The sequence below is a fragment of the Tursiops truncatus genome, chromosome X (assembly GCF_011762595.2).
Source record: "Tursiops truncatus isolate mTurTru1 chromosome X, mTurTru1.mat.Y, whole genome shotgun sequence".
Taxonomy (NCBI): Eukaryota; Metazoa; Chordata; class Mammalia; order Artiodactyla; family Delphinidae; genus Tursiops; species Tursiops truncatus.
In genome coordinates, this window is record NC_047055.1 from 101,925,996 (window position 1) to 101,948,515 (window position 22,520).

Consider the following 22,520-nt stretch of genomic DNA (forward strand, 5'->3'; position numbering starts at 1 on the left):
TAGGCAGAAAGGAATGCTGGTACCCGGCAGCTCTCTAAGGAATGTTCCTTTGGCTTTGACCGTTCTGCTGGGAACAAGGAGGGAAACACATATAGAAAATGAATTTATAATGTCTCTGGCTTATAATGGAAAAATGATAAGAAAAGTTGGCTGTTTAATATAAACTATCAGTTGCATATTCCAGGCCTCCTCTCTTTGAGGTCCCTCCCACATCCACAGGCCTGGCTACCGTTTAGTGAGGAGTACAAAGTGGCTGTTTATTATTATTGACTGATGAGGCCTGTGGTCTGAAATTCATTCTGTCAACGGAATGTAAGCAAAGTTGGCATTTTAAAGCAGGGCTCTTTCAGTCGCTGGGTTTTCTCGGGATTGCTATGCAACAGGATCAGTGCTGTAGTCCCCGGTTCAAGCTGAAAATGTTACACAGGAAGACATACCATGTAAAGGTCAGATTCTTCTACTGTGATAATTTTCTTGATCTGTGTGTATACAAATGAGGTTGAAATCATCACTTCTTATCAAAGTCCTATGGACTTTCCACCTGTTGAGCCTAAAAATGTGATGGTATTTTAAATGGGAAGTCTTGCTAATAAATGTATGGTGCTGTAATAATTGTGTGATGCCGTTTTACCAAGGTGAACTTAATGTGTATTGTCAAGAAGATTCTCTCCTATGATCAAATACCATTAATGTGCTGGTGCTATGGGCCAAGTACAGCCTTGTTTATTAGTCTCTCCATGCTTTTGTGGTCCGAGTCAATTCTACAGATTACTATGTGCTTGGAAAATATGACTTGACCCATAGTGTAATACAGTGATTGGCACTGTGGTGCACTTTATCACGGAGTTGTATTTCCTATCACTTCCATGAAATAATGTCTTTTTTCCATGGACTAGAAGACATAAGTTATGAAATTTATAAAGTTACAAATGTATTGTGTTCCGATTCATAATCTCAAGGAATAAATCTATTATTCCTAATTAGATGCCCACTTTCAATCTACATAACGACATAAAGAGATGATACACCAAGAAAAGTGAGTTGGAGGTGTATCTTCTCGTTAGTTGAGCCAATTGAAATCCCTTTTGAGCTAATAGTCTATTTTTTGCAGTTCTCCAAATTCACAGTCACAGCCGGTCTCTTTTGTTCGGTAATTCTGCGTGTGTTCTTCCTCCTGATGCCCTGTAGGACCTCCAAGGAGAAATCGAAGCTCACACAGATATCTATCACAACCTGGATGAAAATGGCCAAAAAATCCTGAGATCCCTGGAAGGTTCTGATGATGCGGTTCTGTTACAAAGACGTTTGGATAACATGAACTTCAAGTGGAGCGAGCTGAGGAAAAAGTCTCTCAACATTAGGTAAGAAAAGATCCGGAACAACAAAGAAAGGCCAGAAATGAATTAAAATGTCAACATGCCCCTCACTTGCCGAGCACAAGGAGCTAATATCTCATATGTTTATGTAAATCCCCCAATTTCAGAATGATGTATTTTATTTTGAATAAATGAATCATTTATTTGCTCAGCATGGAGATGATACTTGAGGGTTCAGATGAGATTAGAATGGTGCTATGTTATAACCACGGGAGACATACTTATTAAGACATTAGAGTGAATTCAAATGAGGAACACAGCTATCCTGATTTCATAGTGTTCTCTCTTGGTTTATCACAGGGTTATTCAAAAAATGATAAAACTAACGTCTGTTTATTATGGAATTCTTTCTTTGGCATTATTCTAAATGCACGTGAGGACCTTCTTTAAATACCCATAATACGTTATAATTAACGTTGTAAGGGAGACCTCGCCATAGCTCCCACAGCCAAGGAGAGATTATAACAACTGCCTGCCTTTTGCTTCCTCTCAGATTGTGTTACCATATACCCTGTAAACTAAGCCTTTAGCTGTTCTGTACACACCTGTTTTGTACTTTGCCCTTTTGTGCGTGGCAACATTCTCTTGAGAAGTTAATGAAGGTGTCTCAGCATTGTTGTTAGGAGGGCAGAGTGAAGCTCTTGCTGTACCTGTTTTGCACTAGTTCAGTGGAGGGGCAGAGAGCAGAGAGAGGAAGTGAAATGCCCAGGGTCACCTAAGTGGCATGGGAGGTACAGGGAGTGGAAGTCAGGCTTCCTGCTTTCTAATCAGTTGCTTTGCCTAATTCACGTCTCTTTATAAAAAGTACCTTATGTTTTCTTCTGTGTCTAGAGGAGCAGTGGTAGTGGAGGGAGGTAGAAGAGGACTAGTGGAATGCACTCAACACTGGGAGTTGTTACTACCTCTAGGTCGTAAGATTACAGGAGGGAGATGATTTTTCTTCTTCATAGCTCTTCTAAGTTGTCCCAAATTTGCACATAGAGTATCTTTACTTCTATAAACGAGGCAAAAATATAAATGAAATTTCTTCATTTGAAAGCACTCTTGTAGAAATCTGCACGTAATATGTCAGAATAATGATGATAGCAACTCACACTTACATGGTGCATCACGTACTGTGCAGTGTCATGGGCACTTTCGATTTGTCCACGCATTTAATGCTCTCAGCAACTCTAAGAGTTAGATTGTATTATTATCCTCTCTTTGCATTTGAAGAAAGTAACACACGGAGTGGCTAGATAACTACCCCGAGGTCACTTAGTTAGTAAGCGGCAGATCTAAGATCTGAACACAGGGAGTCTGGCTCCAGAGTCTGAGCTTTGAACAGTTGTATTATGCCGTAGAGTATAAAGGAAGAAGGAGAAGGTAAGACCCACCTAACTTTTACACATAAACACGTAATAAGTGAAAGGATGAAACAGAAGAGCAGATTTCTGGGAGGAGGAAAGGATTTATTTTTATTTCTGTGGTTTTCCCCCCGAATTTGCACCCTAGCTTCCGAGACACTCATTTTTATCTCCCTTTTTGATCCATGAATTTTGTATTGATGTGTGGGTGATGAGTTGTGGGCAACAACGGGCGATGGCATTTTCAAAGATAGGGAGGTTCCATTCGCGTTCTACAGCTTCACCTCTCAGAGAGGTGAGTATATGTAACGACACCGGCCACTTTCATAACATCTGTCATTACAAAGGAATGAAACTTGTGAGATGGGAAAGATATCGGTAGATAAAGGAAAGAAAAGAAAGTTATTCTTTTTCTCGGGAGGGAAAAAGAAAGGTGCTATTACTGTTCTGAACGTCATTCAGTGCCTTTTCTCTCTTTCATGTGAACTTGATGAAATAAAAGGAGGATTGAAAGCGGCAGACAGCATGTCAGCCAAAATATGGGCTCTTCATTCTCAGCAATTTCCCATAAGCCAGCTACTGCAGTTTAATTCTTGCTGTCATTAAACAAGTAGAAAGCAGTTACCTTAGCTCATCTAAGGTACTTCAAATTCTAGAATTTAAACACTCAGATCAGCGGTTTTGGCTTTTTAGTAGGCCTCTCGAATAATACAGAATGTGTTATCAACACTCACTCATAAAAAGCGAGGAAGTAATTCTTCACATCAGAGCGATTCGGTTTATTTCCTGACGCTTGGTTGAAATAAGGCCATCAGTCAATCCGTACTGAATGGCAGGGTTCAGTTGAGAGAAGCACAGTAGAGGTAGTAATTGGGGATTGTTATGAAATAGGATAGATGAACCCTGGAAGAGTTACGTACCGAACCATCAGTGACACATAAGCTTGCATTGCCTATCTAGTCAGTTCCTCTGTCGCCGTTATTTTGTAGTGAAAAGTCACCACAATTTAAAAAAAACTTCCAAAGTCACCCTGGAGAAACATCCCTGTGTTTACCTTAAACTATGACATATTATACTAAAACATGTCAGTTGTTCATTATTTCATAAGAGATTCTGAAGCCATTTTTATATTTCAAAATATAAAAACATTAGCGCTTAATTTCACAGGTATCCATTTTTTAATGAGAAAAAATTGAGTCTGAACAAAAATGATTCTGAAGTTTCCCTTTGTGTTCCATTGACTCATAAGCGGTATCGTTGTGCTTGCAGATCTAAGTCCACATTATGTCTTGTACCCTCCATTTATTTTCCTTCTGCCCTGTCTTTCTCTTCTTGTGATTGTGGTTCTGATTGATTGATTGATTGATTGAAGTCTTCATCATGTCATTCCATATTGATAGACTTGGCTCTCTTTCTTTACATATTGAGACCATCCATTGCACATTTACAAAAATATTCTTCCTTGGACACTCTTTCTATCACATTATTCCTTTGGTCAAGAACTTTAGTCTTGTTGGTGCCCATATTTCACTCTTTCATTTATTTGTTCATTCAGTAACTATTTACTGAATGTTTACTGTGTACTAGGCACTCTTCCAGGCACGGAGGATACAACAGTGAACAAAACAGTCAAAAGTAAATCATTGCTCTCATGAAGCTTATATTTAGTCACTAGGATCTAGTGACCCTTCCACTCTCTACCAACTATGCCTAATAAGCCCCTGCTGACCCCTTCCCTCTCTGTCCTTCCTCTGCCTCCCACTTCATTCCTCCCCAAGCAGCAATCTAGTTACTGCTCCAAATGGATTCTCTGAGTCAAGTAAATTCTGCTTTCTAACCCCATTCCTGCTCTCCAGCAATTTTCTCACTGTCCCGTACGAGTACATCCATTTGCCGGTCCTCACACTTGGAACACCATCTCTCCTCTGAGCCTCCAAATTTTGACTCAAATTCCATAATCAAGATTTCGCTTTCTGACCGTTCCTTTACCAGGTCTTCCCTGTACTATTCTCATTTATACTTGATGGCAAGTTCCTTTAAGTATTCATGAGTTGTTTCGTAGGGCTGTGCTTGCTGCCTTCAGCTAAATTAGATACATACAAAACTCCAAGCTATGAATGAGTCAGTGAGGTGGAGTAGAAAGGGTCTTGGACCAACAGTTGAGTGACCTAGCTTCTCCTCTGGCTCTGTTACTACCTAGCATCTGATCTTTAGCCAGTCACTTAACTGCTTCAGACTTGAATTTTCTCTCTCACTGAAATGAGGACGTTTGACCAGACACATGGGTGGTCTCTTCAAGTTCCCTGGCAATTCTACAATTCTGTTATTTTTTATTCTACAATCACTCTTTATAAACCTAGGCAAATTATCAAGATTTTCTACCTTGGTTTTCTTATATTGAAAAGAAGTGATTAAGTTCAAAGATATGGTATAAGAGAAAGTAAATACTGATACAATGTCTTTGAGAGAAAAGAATAGTTTGATTGAAATTGTATCTCATAATTTAGTTCAGGGAAAGTAGATGCCATCTGTTCGACATGCGTTATCACACTGCATTTTGACCAAGAGGTATAAGAAAGAGAAGTAAATACTCAGTGATAGCTGAGTGCCATCCAACAAAAGATTAACCGCTTTAAGTGGGAGAAAAATAGAGTGAAAATTTCCTACTTACGTGTATACATACAAATACACACATGTGCGCACACACACACAGAATCACTGATGACATTATGCAACATCAGGATGGTGATTAGTCATATATAAAGTGTTTCTCATTCTAGAATATTCTATATCTACAAAACTTGCATTTTTAATTTTGAAAATATGAATAATTGGAGAAGTGATCAAGTGCATAAGAAACGTGTATGAGGATTTCAGTTTAATCTGCCACCAGATTATATTTTCCAGATTATTGTATATATTATTAACTGTGAGAATCACATATGATGTCCACGTAGTTTCAGCAAAACTTACATTCTGTGAGATTGTTATACTTGGGGGAAAAACGTGTAGATGTTATATAAAGATAATCCCTTTCATGAAATTTTGAACATTAATTTGAGACGTGAGGACATGGACATTATATAGTCCACAGCAGCAATAAATCTCTTAGAAAGTACTTGGTATTAGAAATTAGAATAATTAGAGGTCTTGCTCTAATGGAGGACAAAGAAAGAGCAAAAGAAAACAAAGTCTTTTTACCTTTGAGTGAGAGAAAAATGCTACTTGGATGTTGAGTATCTCCAACCTTCCTTTTCTTTTTTTTTTTTTTTTTTTTTTTTCTTTTTTGCGGTACGCGGGCCTCTCCCGTTGCGGAGCACAGGCTCCGGACGTGCAGGCTCAGCGGCCATGGCTCACAGGCCCAGCCGCTCCGCGGCATGTGGGATCCTCCCGGACCGGGGCACGAACCTGTGTCCCCCGCATCGGCAGGCGGCCTCCCAACCACTGTGCCACCAGGAAAGCCCACAACCTTCCTTTTCTTAACTCTTGGGATGTTAATTATGTTTGAAAGTTGGAGTTCATGGCCCATCTGGAAAAAAAGTGTTTACTTCTCTTTGGGCTTAATTCTCTTTATTTAAAGCCCCATAGCTCCCATTTTATTTCTGTGGTTCCTTATTATTTCTGCTTTCTTAACCTTTTCTTTCTGTATGCTTACATGCTATCTTTTTACACAAGGGTACCAAAGATATAGAGGGATATATTGTTAGTTTTATAAAGGAAGTCAAAGTGAAAAATGACTTCAATATAAAACATTTTGCTTTAAGAAAAGATGCCTTTCAGAGTAAAGTTTTATTAAGGATTTCAAACTAGGCATCGACTGAATCATACTTGAGGTATCGGTGTCTGGAGAAATAACATTCACTTTAGCAGCCCTATAATTCTTAGAGTCCTGACAGTGAAGAGTTTCTTAAAGCCCAAACTGTATATCCCAACACACCTAAAGGTTCTGCATTTTACCTAAACCTTACCAATTATAGAAATTATCTGCTTATTAAAGATCGCTACTTCCGTTGTTAAAAGCTAGTAACCCCTAAGCTCTTGTCTTCACTAATAAAGATTAATAGAAAATGGATAGAGGCTAAGTGTGTAGCTTCAAACCTCCTCTTTTATTCTCTGTTGAGTAGGTAGTGGTAAGTAGAGTATATTTGCCAATTAGCAGGAAGCCTTTTTGCTTAGGGATCCGAAACATTTGGTGAAAACCGTGAAGGTTAAGGATTTCCTCCTATAAGGGAGGTTTGTAGTTTCCATTTCCCATATCTAAATATGACAGCTCAAGTTATGTGCCTCAGCAGGTGTCTTTATACCTTTGTATCTCAGTTCCCACATTTGCAAAAAAGGGAGTTGAGTAATCTCTAAAGTTCCTTAAAACCCGGGGGAAAAAGTCATTACAAATACAAAGAAACATTTTCAGGAAAAATCCCAAATACAAACATAGGTTAATCATTTAGAAATATTTGGTATACAATCTTGAAAATAAAAATAGAGCAGTTGCTTCCAACAAATGCACTAGAAACGTGTCTCGAATACACTTCCCAAGCTTAGCATGGCCAGAGAAAATGTTCTCTGAGCTCAGAGCATTTCATTACATCTAGATCTCCTGCAAAATCATGTCACTGACAAATAGCACCTTTGCCCTGTGGAGACTGACAAGTAATGTTTGGGGCACATAGGGAACACTTCAAGAAATTCTTCCTCAGAGAATGGTCCTGGAGCTCACCTGCTGAGTTGTAAAGATTCTTGTTCAAATTACAGGAATTCTGTATCTGTGAATCTGTTTCTGTTTCGCATGTCCTTTTTTTTTTTTTTTTTGCGGTACGCGGGCCTCTCACCGCTGTGGCCTCTCCCGTTGCGGAGCGCAGGCTCAGCGGCCATGGCTCACGGGCCCAGCCGCTCCGCGGCATGTGGGATCTTCCCGGACCGGGGCACGAACCCGTGTCCCCTGCATCGGCAGGCGGACTCTCAACCACTGCGCCACCAGGGAAGCCCTGCATATACTTTCATTTGTATTATTTTTTAGATTCTAAACTTGTGGTTACCAAAGGGGAGAGGGAAGAGAGGAGGGACAAATTAAGGGTATGGGATTAACAGATACAAACTATTATGTATAAAAGAGACAATCAGCACAGATATATTGTATAGCATGGGAAATTATAACCATTATCTTGTAATAACTTATAATGGAGTATAATCTGCAAAAATACCAACAAAAATACCAAATCACTATGCTGTACACATGAAACTAATATAATATTGTAAATCAACTATACTTCAATAAAAAAATTTTTTTTAAGTACTGAAACTCTGGGCATGGAACCTAGGAGTCTGTACTTTAAGCAGGCTGCTCAAATGTTTCTTATGCACACTAAAGTTTGAGAGCCATGGCTTTAGATTGGATATCTTTGTGTTGTTTTAAATCAGGAGCCGTTATCTGAGTTTCTCCTCTCCAACCCCTACCCAGTGTCCTCTGTCTCTTATAAGCTTTTTGTATAAGTTTTTGTCCTCGTATCACATCTTTGCTTTCACTCTCAGGCTTTAGCAAGGAAAAGAAAGTCATTTGATATGTACTTAAGGTGATCAAACATTCAGAAAAGTGACTTAACTCCATGCCTTAGGGATGAATAAGGAAGGCCCCCTCATCCCGGTATTTGAGAGCTTTTTGTCACTCGTGATCCCAGGTCCTTCTTCTGTTCCTCTGTTAACTCTCTTGACTGTCCTGTGTCCCTAGCTCTTCACAGCTTCCCTATCTCACGCTATGGAGTTTCTCTTAGATCCTTTAGAACTGAATTCCCTGGGTCTCAGCGCTCTTTTTTTTTTTTTTTTTTTTTTTTCCCCTCTCCTAGGGGACACAAAGGGTTTCATCGCCCGCTAATAATTTAGTCAGGGCCATTTAACTGGACAGGGTGGGGGTGGGGCGGGGGTGGGGGGGGTTGTAGCACCGCCTTATGTGAATGAAGCAGCAGCTGGAGGCCTCACCTTAGGCCGCCTGCCCTTTGGCATATCAATCCTGTAGACCTGTCCACCACAGGGATGCGTTATTTCCCTTACCGGACAGATGGAGGCCAGGCATTAGACATCTTTATATCCTCCTTTACCTTCCCCGCTCCCTACCCCCATGCCTGATTGGGACTGAGAGGGACTCAATAAATATTTATTTAATCAGTGGCTCATCTACAACGTGCTGCCTTTCCATGGCTGTACTGTGCCTCTCTCTACCTTTCAAAATGTCCTGTTTGACAGCCCCTTTCACCCTCAAGGGGACCAAGCTGCAAATTCCAGATACCCAAGGGAATCCCCGTAACCAGTAGTCATTACATGTCATTAAACAGCTAAAATCTTGCATAGGGAGTTCTCGCTTAGGCTTTTCCTGGAAAAGTGAAATAGGAGGAGAGAACAGAAACATAAAGGAACTGACCTCTACACCATATGCAGTCTGCACTATTATATTTAATTCATGATATTTATGATGCTTCATGATTCATTTCTTAGATTAAAATGTCCTTAGAGTCTTGAACAATTTAATTTCCCTGATGGAAATACCTTCAGTTTTTCTGAATGTAATGTTTATATGGCTCACAATAGAGAATTCTGACAATTTGGAAAAGTATAAAGACGAAGGAATAAATCACCTGTAAATCCACCTTTGAGGGATAAACTGGTTGTCATTTCAGAATGTTTTCGTGCATAGTCCAGCATGTGCACACACACGAACATTTTGGAAAAATAGATTATGTACGTTTTTGTAACCTACTTTGTCCCTCAGTGACTGACAGGATGATCTTGTCCATGTCCGTGAACATTTGCCTGTGTCATCACATTGAACATTGTGTAGGATTCACAGGATTTGAACAATGCATTGTATGAGTTCACCACTGTGTATGTAACCAGTTTCCTAGTACTGAATGTTTAAGTTGTTTCAACTTTGTGTCAATCATAAGTACGCTGTAAGTAGCAGTTTTCTACCTGTATCTTTGCATGCTTTCCCAGTTACTTTCTTAGTATAAGTTCCTTGAATTTAAGCTTGTGGGTCATTATATTTGCACATTTTAAAGACATTTATGTATCATCAAATTATCCTTCAGAAAGTTTAAAATAGTTTAATTTCAGCACCCAGGTACTATTTGGTGATTCTATTTGAGTAAGGCCAGCAGGAGAGTTGTATTTGAAATGTCAGGCTGAGGTATCAAATGGCAAAGGGGAATGTTGTTCTACCTGGTTGCTTTACATTTCAATCTCTGCAGCGTTAGAGTTTATATTATACTTATAGGCAGCATTAATTTTTATGAATTAATTAATAATTGCTGATAAGATGTAAGTAATGCAGCATAATTCTTGATTTACCTGAGGATAGAGCTTTGCTAACGTTCCGCGTTTCTTTGTTTTCTGGGTGATGGTTTATTTTCTTCATTTAGCTTCTCATCCTCAAGTGAAATGTGGATTTTATAACACAGATCATTCATTTGTATATTCTTAAATGCCTTCTATGGATTAACGTGTTCTAAATGCAGTTGATGGTAAAGCACTCAGCCTCTTGCCTAAATTATTCACGTTTGGGGGGAGGCTTTCAGGCAAATGTCTGATTTTACTTTTCCACGTGAGTTGTTGTCTCAGTACCTTTTACACAAAGGAAACAAAGCGGAAAATGTTGGAACTTGGTGAAAACAAATCCCAGGTGCACACGAATAAAGAAGGGTAGAGAAGGAGGAGAAGCATATGGGAAGAGGAGCAGAAAGGAACAGATGCCAGATGGAAGGAGTCAATGGAAGAGGCTGCCTAGGGTGTAGAAATGGAAAAGTCAAAATGTGGGGAGAGACCTTTCCATTTCTCAAAGCAGAAAGAATTCCGGTACTAGCATGAGTCACACGAAAACTGAGCGGTTTATTTTAGTCACTGGGTCCAGGTTCTTCTACCAGAAACATTAAGAATCATTGATTGCAACACTACAGGAAAGCAGTCCATTCCAGTGTATATTTCATGCCAAAAGTCTCAGAATTCTGCATGTGGAAATAAACATATAACTAAACAACACTGTCTTCCCTCCATGTTGCCATCAAAATACCCACATTTTGTTGCTCTCAAAGGCAGGTAGCTGGATTTTTATTGAGGACTGCTATGTAGCCCACAGTACGTTTGCACACTGTGGAAGTAACCAACCAATGTACCTTTAGTGGGATTGTTAGAACCGTCAGTTATCTTTCTAGATATTCTGACAGTTTGCTCCTGTTATTTTTCAGGTCCCATTTGGAAGCCAGTTCTGACCAGTGGAAGCGTCTGCACCTTTCTCTTCAGGAACTTCTGGTGTGGCTACAGCTGAAAGATGATGAGTTAAGCCGGCAGGCACCTATTGGAGGCGATGTCCCAGCAGTTCAGAAGCAGAATGATGTACACAGGGTAGGATATTTTTAAGCATAGTGATTTGCACATAGTAAGCATTCAATGACTGTTTTAAAATTAGTTTTGATTGAAACTAGGTTGAAAAAGGAAAAGAAATCGAGTGGAAGAGAAATCTTTTTTTACTCCTCTAGTCCAAGGGTCAATTAGAGATAATCCAAGCCATTACATTTTAAATGTCAAAAGCATCTGCATTAATATCATTTAAGATTTCTCCATGTCTTTTGGCGATATTTAAAAATGTCATTTTGGAAAATATTAAACGTATGCTAAAGTGACATAATTCTATAATAAACACCTGGGTACCCATCAAGACCAAGTTATCAATTCATGGCCAGTCTTACTTCTTCTATACCTCTACTTTGTCCTCCATTATCTAAAAGCAAATCTCAGGCACGGATCATTTAATTCATGAATATTTGATAAAGTGTCTCTAAAAGATAAGAATTTGCTCTTTAAAGGTAAACACGTTGTTACTATAATACATTTTAAAAAATTTATTTATTTTATCTTTGGCTGCGTTGGGTCTTCGTTGCTGTGCGCGGGCTTTCTCTAGTTGCGGCAAGTGGGAACTACTGTACTCTTCGTTACGGTGCGCGGGCTTCTCATTGCGGTGGCTTCTCTTGTTGTGGAGCATGGGCTCTAGGCGTTCAGGTTTCAGTAGTTGCAGCTCGTGGGCTCTAAAGCACAGGCTCAGTAGTTGTGGCACACGGGCTTAGTCGCTCCGCGGCATGTGGGATCTTCCCGGACCAGGGCTCAAACCCGTTTCCCCTGAATTGGCAGGTGGATTCTTAACCACTGCGCCACCAGGGAAGCCCTATAATACTTTTTAAATGTCAATAATTTCATCATGACAAATACCAAGGCAGTATTCAAATTTCCATTTCTCATATACATGTCTTAAATGTTTTAACAGGTTTTTGGGGTTTTAGATTTTTGGTTTAGATAAGAATTGAAATAAGGTCCAGACATTGTGCTTGGCTAATTTGTCTTTTAAATCCCCCCCCACTTTTTTTTTCACTTTTTATTTTGAAGTAATTACAGATTCACAGTAAGTTACAAAAATAGTACAGAGAGTCTCACTACACATTTCACCCAGTTTCCTCTAATGGTTGCACCTAACATAACTACAGAACAATAATTATTGTCATTTTAACATGTAATTGACATAAAAATTTACATTTACAATGGTTATAACACAACTCAGTTCAGGCTAGCCACATTTCCAGGGCTCAGATATGGCTAGTGGCTATTCTGATGAACAGTGTAGTTCTACATGGTTTGATTGTATTCGGGTTTGCCTCTTTTTGGTCAGACTGCTTCATAGATAGTAATGTATTTTTCCGCCACCGGGAGGTACACAGTGTCTTGTTTTCTCTTGTGTGTGTGTGATTTTTGGCAGTTATTAATGATCAATGCCTAGGGGTTGCAATGTGATGGTTGCCTATTTCTATCATTTCTTCTTCATTTATTAGCTGGAGTACTTCTATGAAAAGAAAACATATACTAATCCACAATTTGGGTACCCAGGATATAGTTCGTCTAGGACAGGTGCGGTAAATGTTTCTACTTTACCAGTCTTCAGGATAAGAACTTGCTCATTAGCATTCTGTAACAGCAATCAGTTGTTTCTTTTTTTTTTAACATCTTTATTGGAGTATAATTGCTTTACAATGGTGTGTTACTTTCTGCTTTATAACGAAGTGAATCAGTTATACATATATCTCCATATCTCTTCCCTCTTGCGTCTCCCTGCCTCCAACCCTCCCTATCCCACCCCTCTAGGTGGTCACAAAGCACCGAGCTGATCTCCCTGTGCTATGCGACTGCTTCCCACTAGCTATCTGTTTTACGTTTGGTAGTGTATATATGTCCATAGCACTCTCTCGCTTTGTCCCAGCTTACCCTTCCTCCTCCCCGTATCCTCAAGTCCATTCTGTAGTAGGTCTGCGTCTTTATTCCCGTCTTGCCCCTAGGTTCTTCATGACTTTTTTTTTTTTAGAGTCCATATATATGTGTTAGCATACGGTATTTGTTTTTCTCTTTCTGACTTACTTCACTCTGTATGACAGACTCTAGGTCCATCCACCTCACTACAAATAACTCAATTTCATTTCTTTTTATGGCTGAGTAATATCCCATTGTATGTATGTGCCACATCTTCTTTATCCATTCATTTGTTGATGGACAGTTAGGTTGCTTCCATGTCCTGGCTATTGTAAATAGAGCTGCAATGAACATTGTGGTACATGACTCTTTTTGAATTACGGTTTTCTCAGGATATGTGCCCAGGAGTGGGATTGCTGGGTCGTATAGTAGTTCTGTTTTTAGTTTTTTAAGGAACCTCCGTACTGTTCTCCATAGTGGCTGTATCAATTTACATTCCCACCAACACTGCAAGAGGGTTCCCTTTTCTCCACACCCTCTCCAGCATTTATTGTTTGTAGATTTTTTGATGATGGCCATTCTGACCGGTGTGAGATGATATCTCATTGTAGTTTTGATTTGCATTTCTCTAATGATTAATGATGTTGAGCATCCTTTCATGTGTTTGTTGGCAATCTGTATATCTTCTTTGGAGAAATGTCTGTTTAGGTCTTCTGCCCATTTTTGGATTGGGTTGTTTGTTTTTTTGATATAGAGCTGTATGAGCTGCTTGTAAATTTTGGAGATTAATCCTTTGTCAGTTGCTTCATTTGCAAATATTTTCTCCCATTCTGAAGGTTGTCTTTTCATCTTGTTTGTGGTTTCCTTTGCTGTGCAAAAGCTTTTAAGTTTCATTAGGTCCCATTTGTTTATTTTTGTTTTTATTTCCATTTCTCTAGGAGCTGGGTCAAAAAGGAAAGGATCTTGCTTGATTTATGTCAAAGAGTGTTCTTCCTGTTTTCTTCTAAGAGTTTGATAGTGTCTGGCCTTACATTTAGGTCTTTAGTGCTTTTTGAGTTTATTTTTGTGTATGGTGTTAGGGAGTGTTCTAATTTCATTCTTTTACGTGTAGCTGTCCAGTTTTCCCAGCTCCACTTATTGAAGAGGCTGTCTAATTGTTTCTTTCCTTTGTTTGTTTTTCATTATATTTTTGTCTCCTCTACTAAGAGTGAGGAAGGCAGAGATTTCGTCTTGCTGACCTCTAAGACCCTAGTACCTAGCAAAGTGTCTGCCATACGTATGGTGGATACTGATAGGTGTTTTTTGTTGTTGTTTTGTTTTGTTTGTGGTACGCGGGCCTCTGACTGTTGTGGCCTCTCCCGTTGCGGAGCACAGGCTCCGGACGCGCAGGCTCAGCGGCCATGGCTCACGGGCCCAGCCGCTCCGTGGCATGTGGGATCTTCCCGGACCGGGGCACGAACCCGTGTCCCCTGCATCGGCAGGTGGACTCTCAACCACTGCGCCACCAGGGAAGCCCTGTTTTGTTTTGTTTGCGGTTCGCGGGCCTCTCACTGTTGTGGCCTCTCCCGTTGTGGAGCACAGGCTCGGGACGCGCAGGCTCAGCGGCCATGACTCACGGGCCCAGCCGCTCCGTGGCATGTGAGATCCTCCCGGACCGGGGCACCAGCCCATGTCCCCTGCATCGGCAGGCGGACTCTCAACCACTGTGCCACCAGGGAAGCCCAAAATGGTGCCGCTTTTACATGTTCAGCACTTAAAGGAAAGATATCTATGGAGACATAGCAAAAACTGGCATCTTGAAGAAAGGTCAAGGGTTTATATTATTCCAGAGAAGAGGATATAGGAGATGACAAAAAGGGAAGAGAACATGAGGGAAGACCCCAGAGTCTATAAAAAATTGCCAAGGAAACTGGCAGTTTCTCCTTTAGCCATTCCCCTTCATATAATTCAGAATATTAAGGTAGCTTTTGTGGTAGGGTGTGATATAATAGCTATAATTTTTAAAGTCTTCTAACTTTGAATAAATAGTGAAAACACTCCGGTGTATATGTGGAAGAGCATTCACTGAGAAGGATGGGTATTTTAAATAGAATGCATTATATGATATGGTGAAATGAGACAGAATTTCTACCAAAGGTGTAATTTTATTCTAGTTCCAGAAATCAAAGAAGATGAATCGTTGGGCAAGTGCACTAGGATTCAGGAGGCTGAGATTCTAGCCCTATTCATCTATAAGTTAGATGGTGATTGCTACTTTGTTCTTCAGGTATAAGAGGAGGAATTTGGTCTACATAGTTTTTCTACAGTCCCTTCTAGCCACCATTTTGTTATAAATACATTTTGTTATAAATACAGCCTCACTCTCCCATTATTGGCTTTGGTTGCCTGCTAACAGCAATAAAATGTTAGCACACATCATTCTCGGTCCTCTTACTCATGAATCTCATGACCGGTCATATGCTTTGGAGAGATGTGATGCTAGAGTTATGGGTAACATGCACCATATTGAAGAGACTTAATCCCCATTTGGCTAGTGAACTTATTCAGATACCCACTTACTCCCTTTCTTTGACATATCAGGATCTCCAGCCCATTGATAACTCTTTGTTCTGTACATTAGTTCCACTGATCGTCTATCTTTATCTCCCTCCAAGTCCAACTTAGGTTCAGTCATCAAGCATTTTAATAACTTTTTCAAGACCCTAAAATCCTTTGCTTCTTTATCTTTTTGTTGCTGTAATCTACAAAACCCTAATGATTGGAGGATCTAACTAAAGAGTTTCTCCTATCCGAACAACACCAGCGCAGGATGACCAACCTCCAGCCTTCCAATGCTAACACATCACTGGGTCAGTTTACCTTTCTTGACTCTGTCTACTGCAGTCATTGCCACTGTTACAAGAGACCTTTTCTCCTCACTTTTCTGTATCTACTCTTAACACCCTACAGCGCAATCAACATTTCAATCAGAGTAATCTATGTAAAAATGTAAATTGAATTATGTCATTCCTTATCTTAACACTCTTCAGTGGTTTTTCAGTGCCCTTGGGAAACAACCAGAAATCCTCAGCAAGGACCCCAAAGTCCCATCTGGGTGGTCTGGCCCCAATTTTTTCTTTTCTCACTGCCCTTCCTCTTGCTCTCTTGATGCTAGCTGTACTGCCTTCTTTTACTTGTTTCCAGTTCTCTGTGTTCCTCTCTGGTGGGGCTTTGAACATGTTGATCCTCTGTCTGAAACCCTTTCTACCCAAACCTCCCCCCTCATAATTTCCTGGCTCGTGTCTAATAATCCTTTACATCTTGGCTCAGGCATCAAGCAAGCTTTTCTCTGATGCCCACATTTGACCACATCTCCTTTTCTGTGCCTTCATAACACCGTACTTTTCTTTCTATAATGTAATGTTCTTTGTCATCATGAATATGTGTGACTTTTTGATTAATGTCAACCACCTTCACTAAACCTTGGGCTTCTAGAAGCTTGCTTTTGGGAAGAGGGTTGTCATTTTTATACCTAGCACCTTATAAAGTGTCAAGTACATGATAGACAGTGAATAGATAAAGGAGCATAGGAATTAAGGAAAGAAGATAAGGAGGCAGGAAGGGAGGAAAACAACCAATGAACTAATCTTTTGTTCCTTCCTCTCTACTCTACTGTGATCCAGGGCAGGGAAAGAAAGAATAAAGAGTAATGTTCCTTCCTCACTTGCATCTTTTTTTCTCTTTACTCCTAAGTAAGCATCTTTTCATAGTGTGTAAAGCTACTTTGATGCCCACTGTTTTTACTTGTGGTCTGGTCCAGTGTTTTCATGAAATTCTCTTTGTATCCTTAAGAAAAATCCTTGTCACACAACACTCCCTCGAAGAACATCATCACTCCTCAGTGTTGATGAGAGAACAATTTTGCACCCTGTTTACTCAGTTTTGTCACATTTATGCAGTAGCCCCTTTATAGTTGTAGTGGAGTTGCTGTCTAGTTAGTGATGCTCTCATTACCTGTGGACATAAAGAACAAAGGAGAATCCTTGAAATTGGGTCTTTCTATCAGATCTTCAGAATCCAGTTAGGAAGAGGTAAAGGAAACACAGTCATTGCAAAACTCTGTCAAGATCTAGGCTTGCACAGAGTTTGTATTTGTAGACTTTTGTTTTACTTTACCATGTTTCCAGGATTATAAACTGTCTTGCTCTTTATGGGTTTCTTGCTCCAAAGACTGTTTATATAAATTGTTTGGTATCAAGATGGCTCACTTTTTATTGTACCCTTGCTCCTCATGTATTTGGTGTGTCACTTTTTAAAAATCACCTGCCTACTATCTATTGTAAATTATTAATGTTGTTGCTTTTTATGGGAATACAAATCCCATTAAAATGTCAAAAGTGTAAATACTAAGTAAATATTTTTCACTTTTTTCTATAAATCAGAATGCTTGTAAAAGAGGTCATTTATATTTTCTTAGTATATCATTGCAGATTAGTGATAAAGTTTTATAGCAAAATATCATATGTCTTGTACTCTTAAAGCAAAAATATACAGTCAATCTCAATTACTCTGCTGTAGGTAACGTTATAAGACAGTCCACACAGGTAGTCGGGGACTGCAGTCTCACTCCCCAAAGCAGTTTTTTACACCCATGGGAGTGGATCTGTGTTCCCCAAACCAGCTGGGCACCATAACAACTGCAACTGGAATGGCTCTGAGGACTAATTAATAAAATAATGTTCCGTATGTGGTGAAGTATTCTAAATAATTAAAGCTCAGATGTGCCTTAGCAAATATAAACTGACCAATTTTTATATCTTTTGAATACATTATCCTGGCTTTTACGGTTCCTCATTACTTGCCTCACTAGACTGACTCGTTTTCAATGAAGTGTGTATTATCCTGGTCCAGATACATTTTTTAAACTGACTTCCTTTGTTTTACTTGAGCAGTCACTAAAGTGATATTTATTACTTGTCTACTCCTGTGATTAACCTAGAGAGAGCTTTAAAGGAGCAGATCATAGTGGGGAATTTCTAAGGAGAACTGCAGTAAACCACGAGTTTATTTAATTCTCTTCATCCCACCCCAAATTTAAATGGAAATCAGGTCTTGATTATAAGAACACTGTAGGTAATGACTTTTTGTTTGCATTTTTACTAATGAAAGTGTTTGTCATTCGGTTTTCATCTTTCAATTTAAAACTCTCTGTAATTCCTTCCCTAGAGACCATTAAGGACACCTTCAAAGCTTCCTGAGATTTTCTGGTTAAGATTTAGACGGACGTATTCAGTACATACATTATTAAAACAGTAGACAGAAAGCCATTATTGTGTGGATGCTGTTGACAAATGAAAAGGCTTGAATAAAGTAGTTAACTTATTCATTTGTCAGGTCCTATATTATGCATGTTCAGTCTCCTCAGAAGTCACCACAAAGTGAGGGAGAGGTTCAGAAATTCAATAAAATTATCCTGAAATCACGTTGTAGATTATACATTTATTTAAGCTAATTCTGTTATCAATGCTGGCCTGCTTCCTTTGGGTACATTTTAGTATGTGTGTTAGCTTGATGAGTTCCCTCATCAAAGGAATCCTTCTATTTCCACAGAAATAGAAAATGTCTTTAGATGCCATTTGTGAACGTTAAGATTCAAGTCAGCTCTGTGTTACCAAATAAATGCATTGTTCCCTATCACCTCTGAAAAACAGCAACAAAAAAAGGTTGTGATACAGTGATTCATTCCAACATTCATTGGCCTAGCCTCTTGGAGTTTCTAAACAAGTTTGGTTCCCTTGCAAAGTTCACTGTTCGTTATCTACCTCTAAGATGTCTGCGTGACTAGGTTGGAGGAAATTGACATCTTTGTGATCGATTCTTCATCACTAATGGAGTAAGCTACTTTCATATAAGTTTGGAATTTTATGCAGTCATATTTAGAAATGCTGAATAGAAAAGATTTTAAATTATTTTTAGAACTACATTTCTAGCCATTTGAGGAAGTCTTCTGAAAACTAGCTATATCATCAAAACTTGAGAACAGAGTCATCTAGGATTTGCTACTTTTGTTTAATGACTATAATAAGATAAACTATGAATAGTTTACAAATTGACTTCTCTACCACAGTCCTCTTTATAACCATGTGAAAATATTTTTGATATCTTGACAAATACTCTTAAAATAATATTTGTGTACTACTTTGCCTTTACAAAGCACTTTGACACACATTTGTTTAATTACAGATGAACCCCTGATCTTTTTATGTGTTCTTCCATTTCCCCCAAAAAATTATTTTAGGAAAAATTGTACCATAACTTGGACTTCTAGAATTCACTGAGTCTTTCAGTAATTATTTATTGAATGCCTACTCTATGCCAGGGGCTGAAGGTACAGTAGTGAAGAAAACGAGACTCTGCCCCCACAGACCTTCAAATTTTAATGAGGGAAACACACAGTAAGCCAATACATTAATATATAAAATCACGTCAGGGGAATTCCCTGGCAGTCCAGTGGTTAGGACTCTGTGCTCTCACTGCTGCGGCCCCGGGTTCGATCCCTGGCTGGGGAACTAAGATCCCACAAGCTGTGCCGCATGGCCATAAAAAAAAAAGAACTAAAAACAATAAAATAAAATCATGTCAGGTCAGTTCTGTGAAGAGAAAATGAACAAAATAAGGATAGAGAAAGACTGAGAGGTAGTGGCCTACCTAAAGAGATTATAGTTGAGCAAAGGGCTGTGTGCGTGAGTGAGCCAAGCAAAGACCTTGAGTGAAGCATATTCTAGGCAGAAGGAGCAGCAAATGCAAAGGCCAAGATGTAAGAACAGGTTTGGGGTGCCCAAGGAATAGCAGGATGGGCTTAGTGGTAGGTGGTTGAGAGAGGCAAAGACCAGATAATGTGGTCTTTTCTGCCATAGTTTGGAGGTGGATTTTATTCTATGTGTATTGAGACATCACTGGAGAACCACAGACAGGAATGATGTGATCTGATTGATGTGTTCAGAAATGGACTCTGGCTGCTGTGTGAAGAAATGATGATAGGAGGAGCAAAACTGAAAGCAGGGAGAAAGTTAGGAGGGTGTTGAAGTCATTTAGGAAGGAGATAATGATGGCTTGGACTGGAATGGAAATGATAGATATGATGAAAAATTATATGGCCCAAGATAAAGTTTGAAGGTAGAGCTGATAGAACTTAAGATAGATGGGGTATGACTATGAGAGAAAGCAGAGATTCAGGGATGACTCTGAAGTCTGTGGTTTGAAGAAATGGGGAAATGATGATGCCATTTATGGAAACAGGAAAGACTTCAAAATGATCATGGATGAGGGTGGGGTGTATGTGGAGAGAAACAGGAGTTCCATTTCTGGATTATGTTGATAGACAGAAACAAATGGCCTGATTCAGAAATTATTCACCGCTTACACTTGACAATGTCAGATTTTGGCCGAGCCTCTGGAGAATGGATATTAATTAATTTTTCACAGGATTTCCTGATAATCCATTTATCTGCACTATTGCTTCAGAAAGAATTTCCAAAATTTAGGGTTTAGGCTCAACGACCTAATACCTAATTCTCTAAATGACCCTAGGAGCAGATTGAATTTTCACCAGTGATTTTTCAGGGTGAGCTCAGAGTTTAACAACACTATTGTCTGTAGGAAGTGACTTCCCCAGTGGTTGTTGGAAGCAGCTCAACCTCAGGATTAAGAGTCAAACAGCTGTGCACGATGCTGCGTGGGCACTAACTATTCCTCCACGGTATCGCAGATCTGCAAGCGGGCTGGACTCTCTGCTAGCCCATGCCCTTGATCTCAGAGAACACAACTTTTTGTTTAAAACACTTCCAAAAGATAAATCTCAGCAGGAGCTTGTTAAACATATTTCCCCCCTTAGATACTCCAAAATGTTTTTTCATTCAGTAAAATTAGATATTTTTAAAAATAATTTCAGGCTTGAAATATGTCCATTTACTTTTTCAAACTTGCTTCAGATTGATTTAATCTCACTTATAAATTAATATTGTTGTTCATGTTGTTGACTGTCTGAAACAGTGCTTAGATGTACCTGAAACAATGGCTAGATGTGTCTGATACCATGATCCCTTATCGTCACTTTTCTTCAGAAGTAGAGTAAAAATAAGATAAACTTCTTTCATCTTGTCTAAAGATGATGATGTAGTCAAACTCATAGAAGCAGAGAGTAGAGAGGTGGTTGCAAGGGCCTGGGGAGAGGGGGAAATGTGGAGTTGTTCAACAAGTATAAACTTTCAGTTATGCAAAATGAGTAAGTTCGTGAGGTCTACTGTGCGACCCAGTGCCTGTAGGTAACAGTATTGTATCATGCACTTAAAACTTTGTTAAGTGGGTAGATCTCATGTTACGTGTTCTTAGCACAATAAAAAAAAAAGATGATTATGACCTTTTCTTTATAGCCCATATGTCCCATTTTCATAGCTTCTCTAATACCAACTATGTCGAATGAATATTAAGTGAACCCTTTGTCTTTCTGGGTTTTTTTGTTGCCACTTCTGGCAAATGTCCTTCTTCCTAAAATCCCTATGAATTTGTCTTAGATTCTTAGAGGCAAAATTTCTGGTACTCCAGTTAACCACATTTGGATCTTGCCTTTTTCCATGATCTTGGTTTCAAATTAATTGAGCAATGTTTGTCCCTAAATCAGCAGTTAGTCATTAAAATATTTCTGACGTGCTTGAGACTCAATAAATACGGTGGCTCTTAAAATGAGGAAGGTCATTATGGCGAGAGAACGATTTCAGCAACGTTCTTATCAGAAGTAAAAACAATATAGGAGGCATACAGATAAGGTAGAAATAATATGGAAACTAGAATGATAATATAGGATGACAAAACTAAAATACCGATCAATTTGTGGAAATGACTGTGTTACTGTCCTTGTCCTATGCGCACTCAGTAACCATTTATTGAGATCACTTTAACCGCCGTTGGATCACTTTATTTTTTTTCTTTCGTTTTTAAAAAATTTTTATTGGAGGTATAATTGATTTACAATGGTGTGTTAGTTTCTGCTGTACAGCAAAGTGAATCAGTTATACATCTACGTGTATCTACCCTTTTTTAGATTCTTTTTCCATATATGTCATTACAGAGTATTGAGTAGAGTTCCCTGTGCCCTGTACTGTACAGTAGATTCTTATTAGTTATCTATTGTATATATAGTAGTGCGTATGTGTCAGTCCCAATTTTCCAATTTAGAGTCTGTCTGTTCTCTCATCTCCTAGCTAATGCAGGCTAGAGGAAAAGCCCAACCAGCAGTTCAATGATGGAGCTTCCGAAAGTATGGACGTGAACATCTCTAGAGAAGAAATCACTAGGATTACGAAGGCAGGGTTAATAGGGCCTCCTCTTGAGGAGAATCCACCTAGTGACTCAAAGATTACTCTCGGCTTTGGATCTGGAACCTAAGAGTAGACCCAGAAAAACATCTCTCCGTTTTCCCCAATAGACAGCATTCATTTTTTTCTCTCTCTTAATTCACGAAACCAGGCTTCCACCCTCGAGCACC

General features: G+C 39.2%; 1 protein-coding gene across 3 annotated transcripts in view; it reads left to right on the forward strand.

Moving 5' to 3' along the window:
• The window catches only part of DMD (dystrophin), a 736,567-nt gene that overhangs the window by 351,571 nt on the left and 362,476 nt on the right, over nt 1–22,520 (forward strand). For 2 of the 3 annotated variants that reach the window (XM_073799481.1, XM_073799480.1), the window contains exons 1-3: nt 334–446; nt 1,189–1,361; nt 10,954–11,110. In XM_073799481.1, the coding sequence (XP_073655582.1) occupies nt 375–446; nt 1,189–1,361; nt 10,954–11,110 (402 nt within the window). In that variant the 5' untranslated portion in view covers nt 334–374. Of the gene's footprint in view, nt 1–333; nt 447–1,188; nt 1,362–10,953; nt 11,111–22,520 lie in introns of those variants that run through there. The other variant, XM_033849482.2, reaches the window with a different exon arrangement.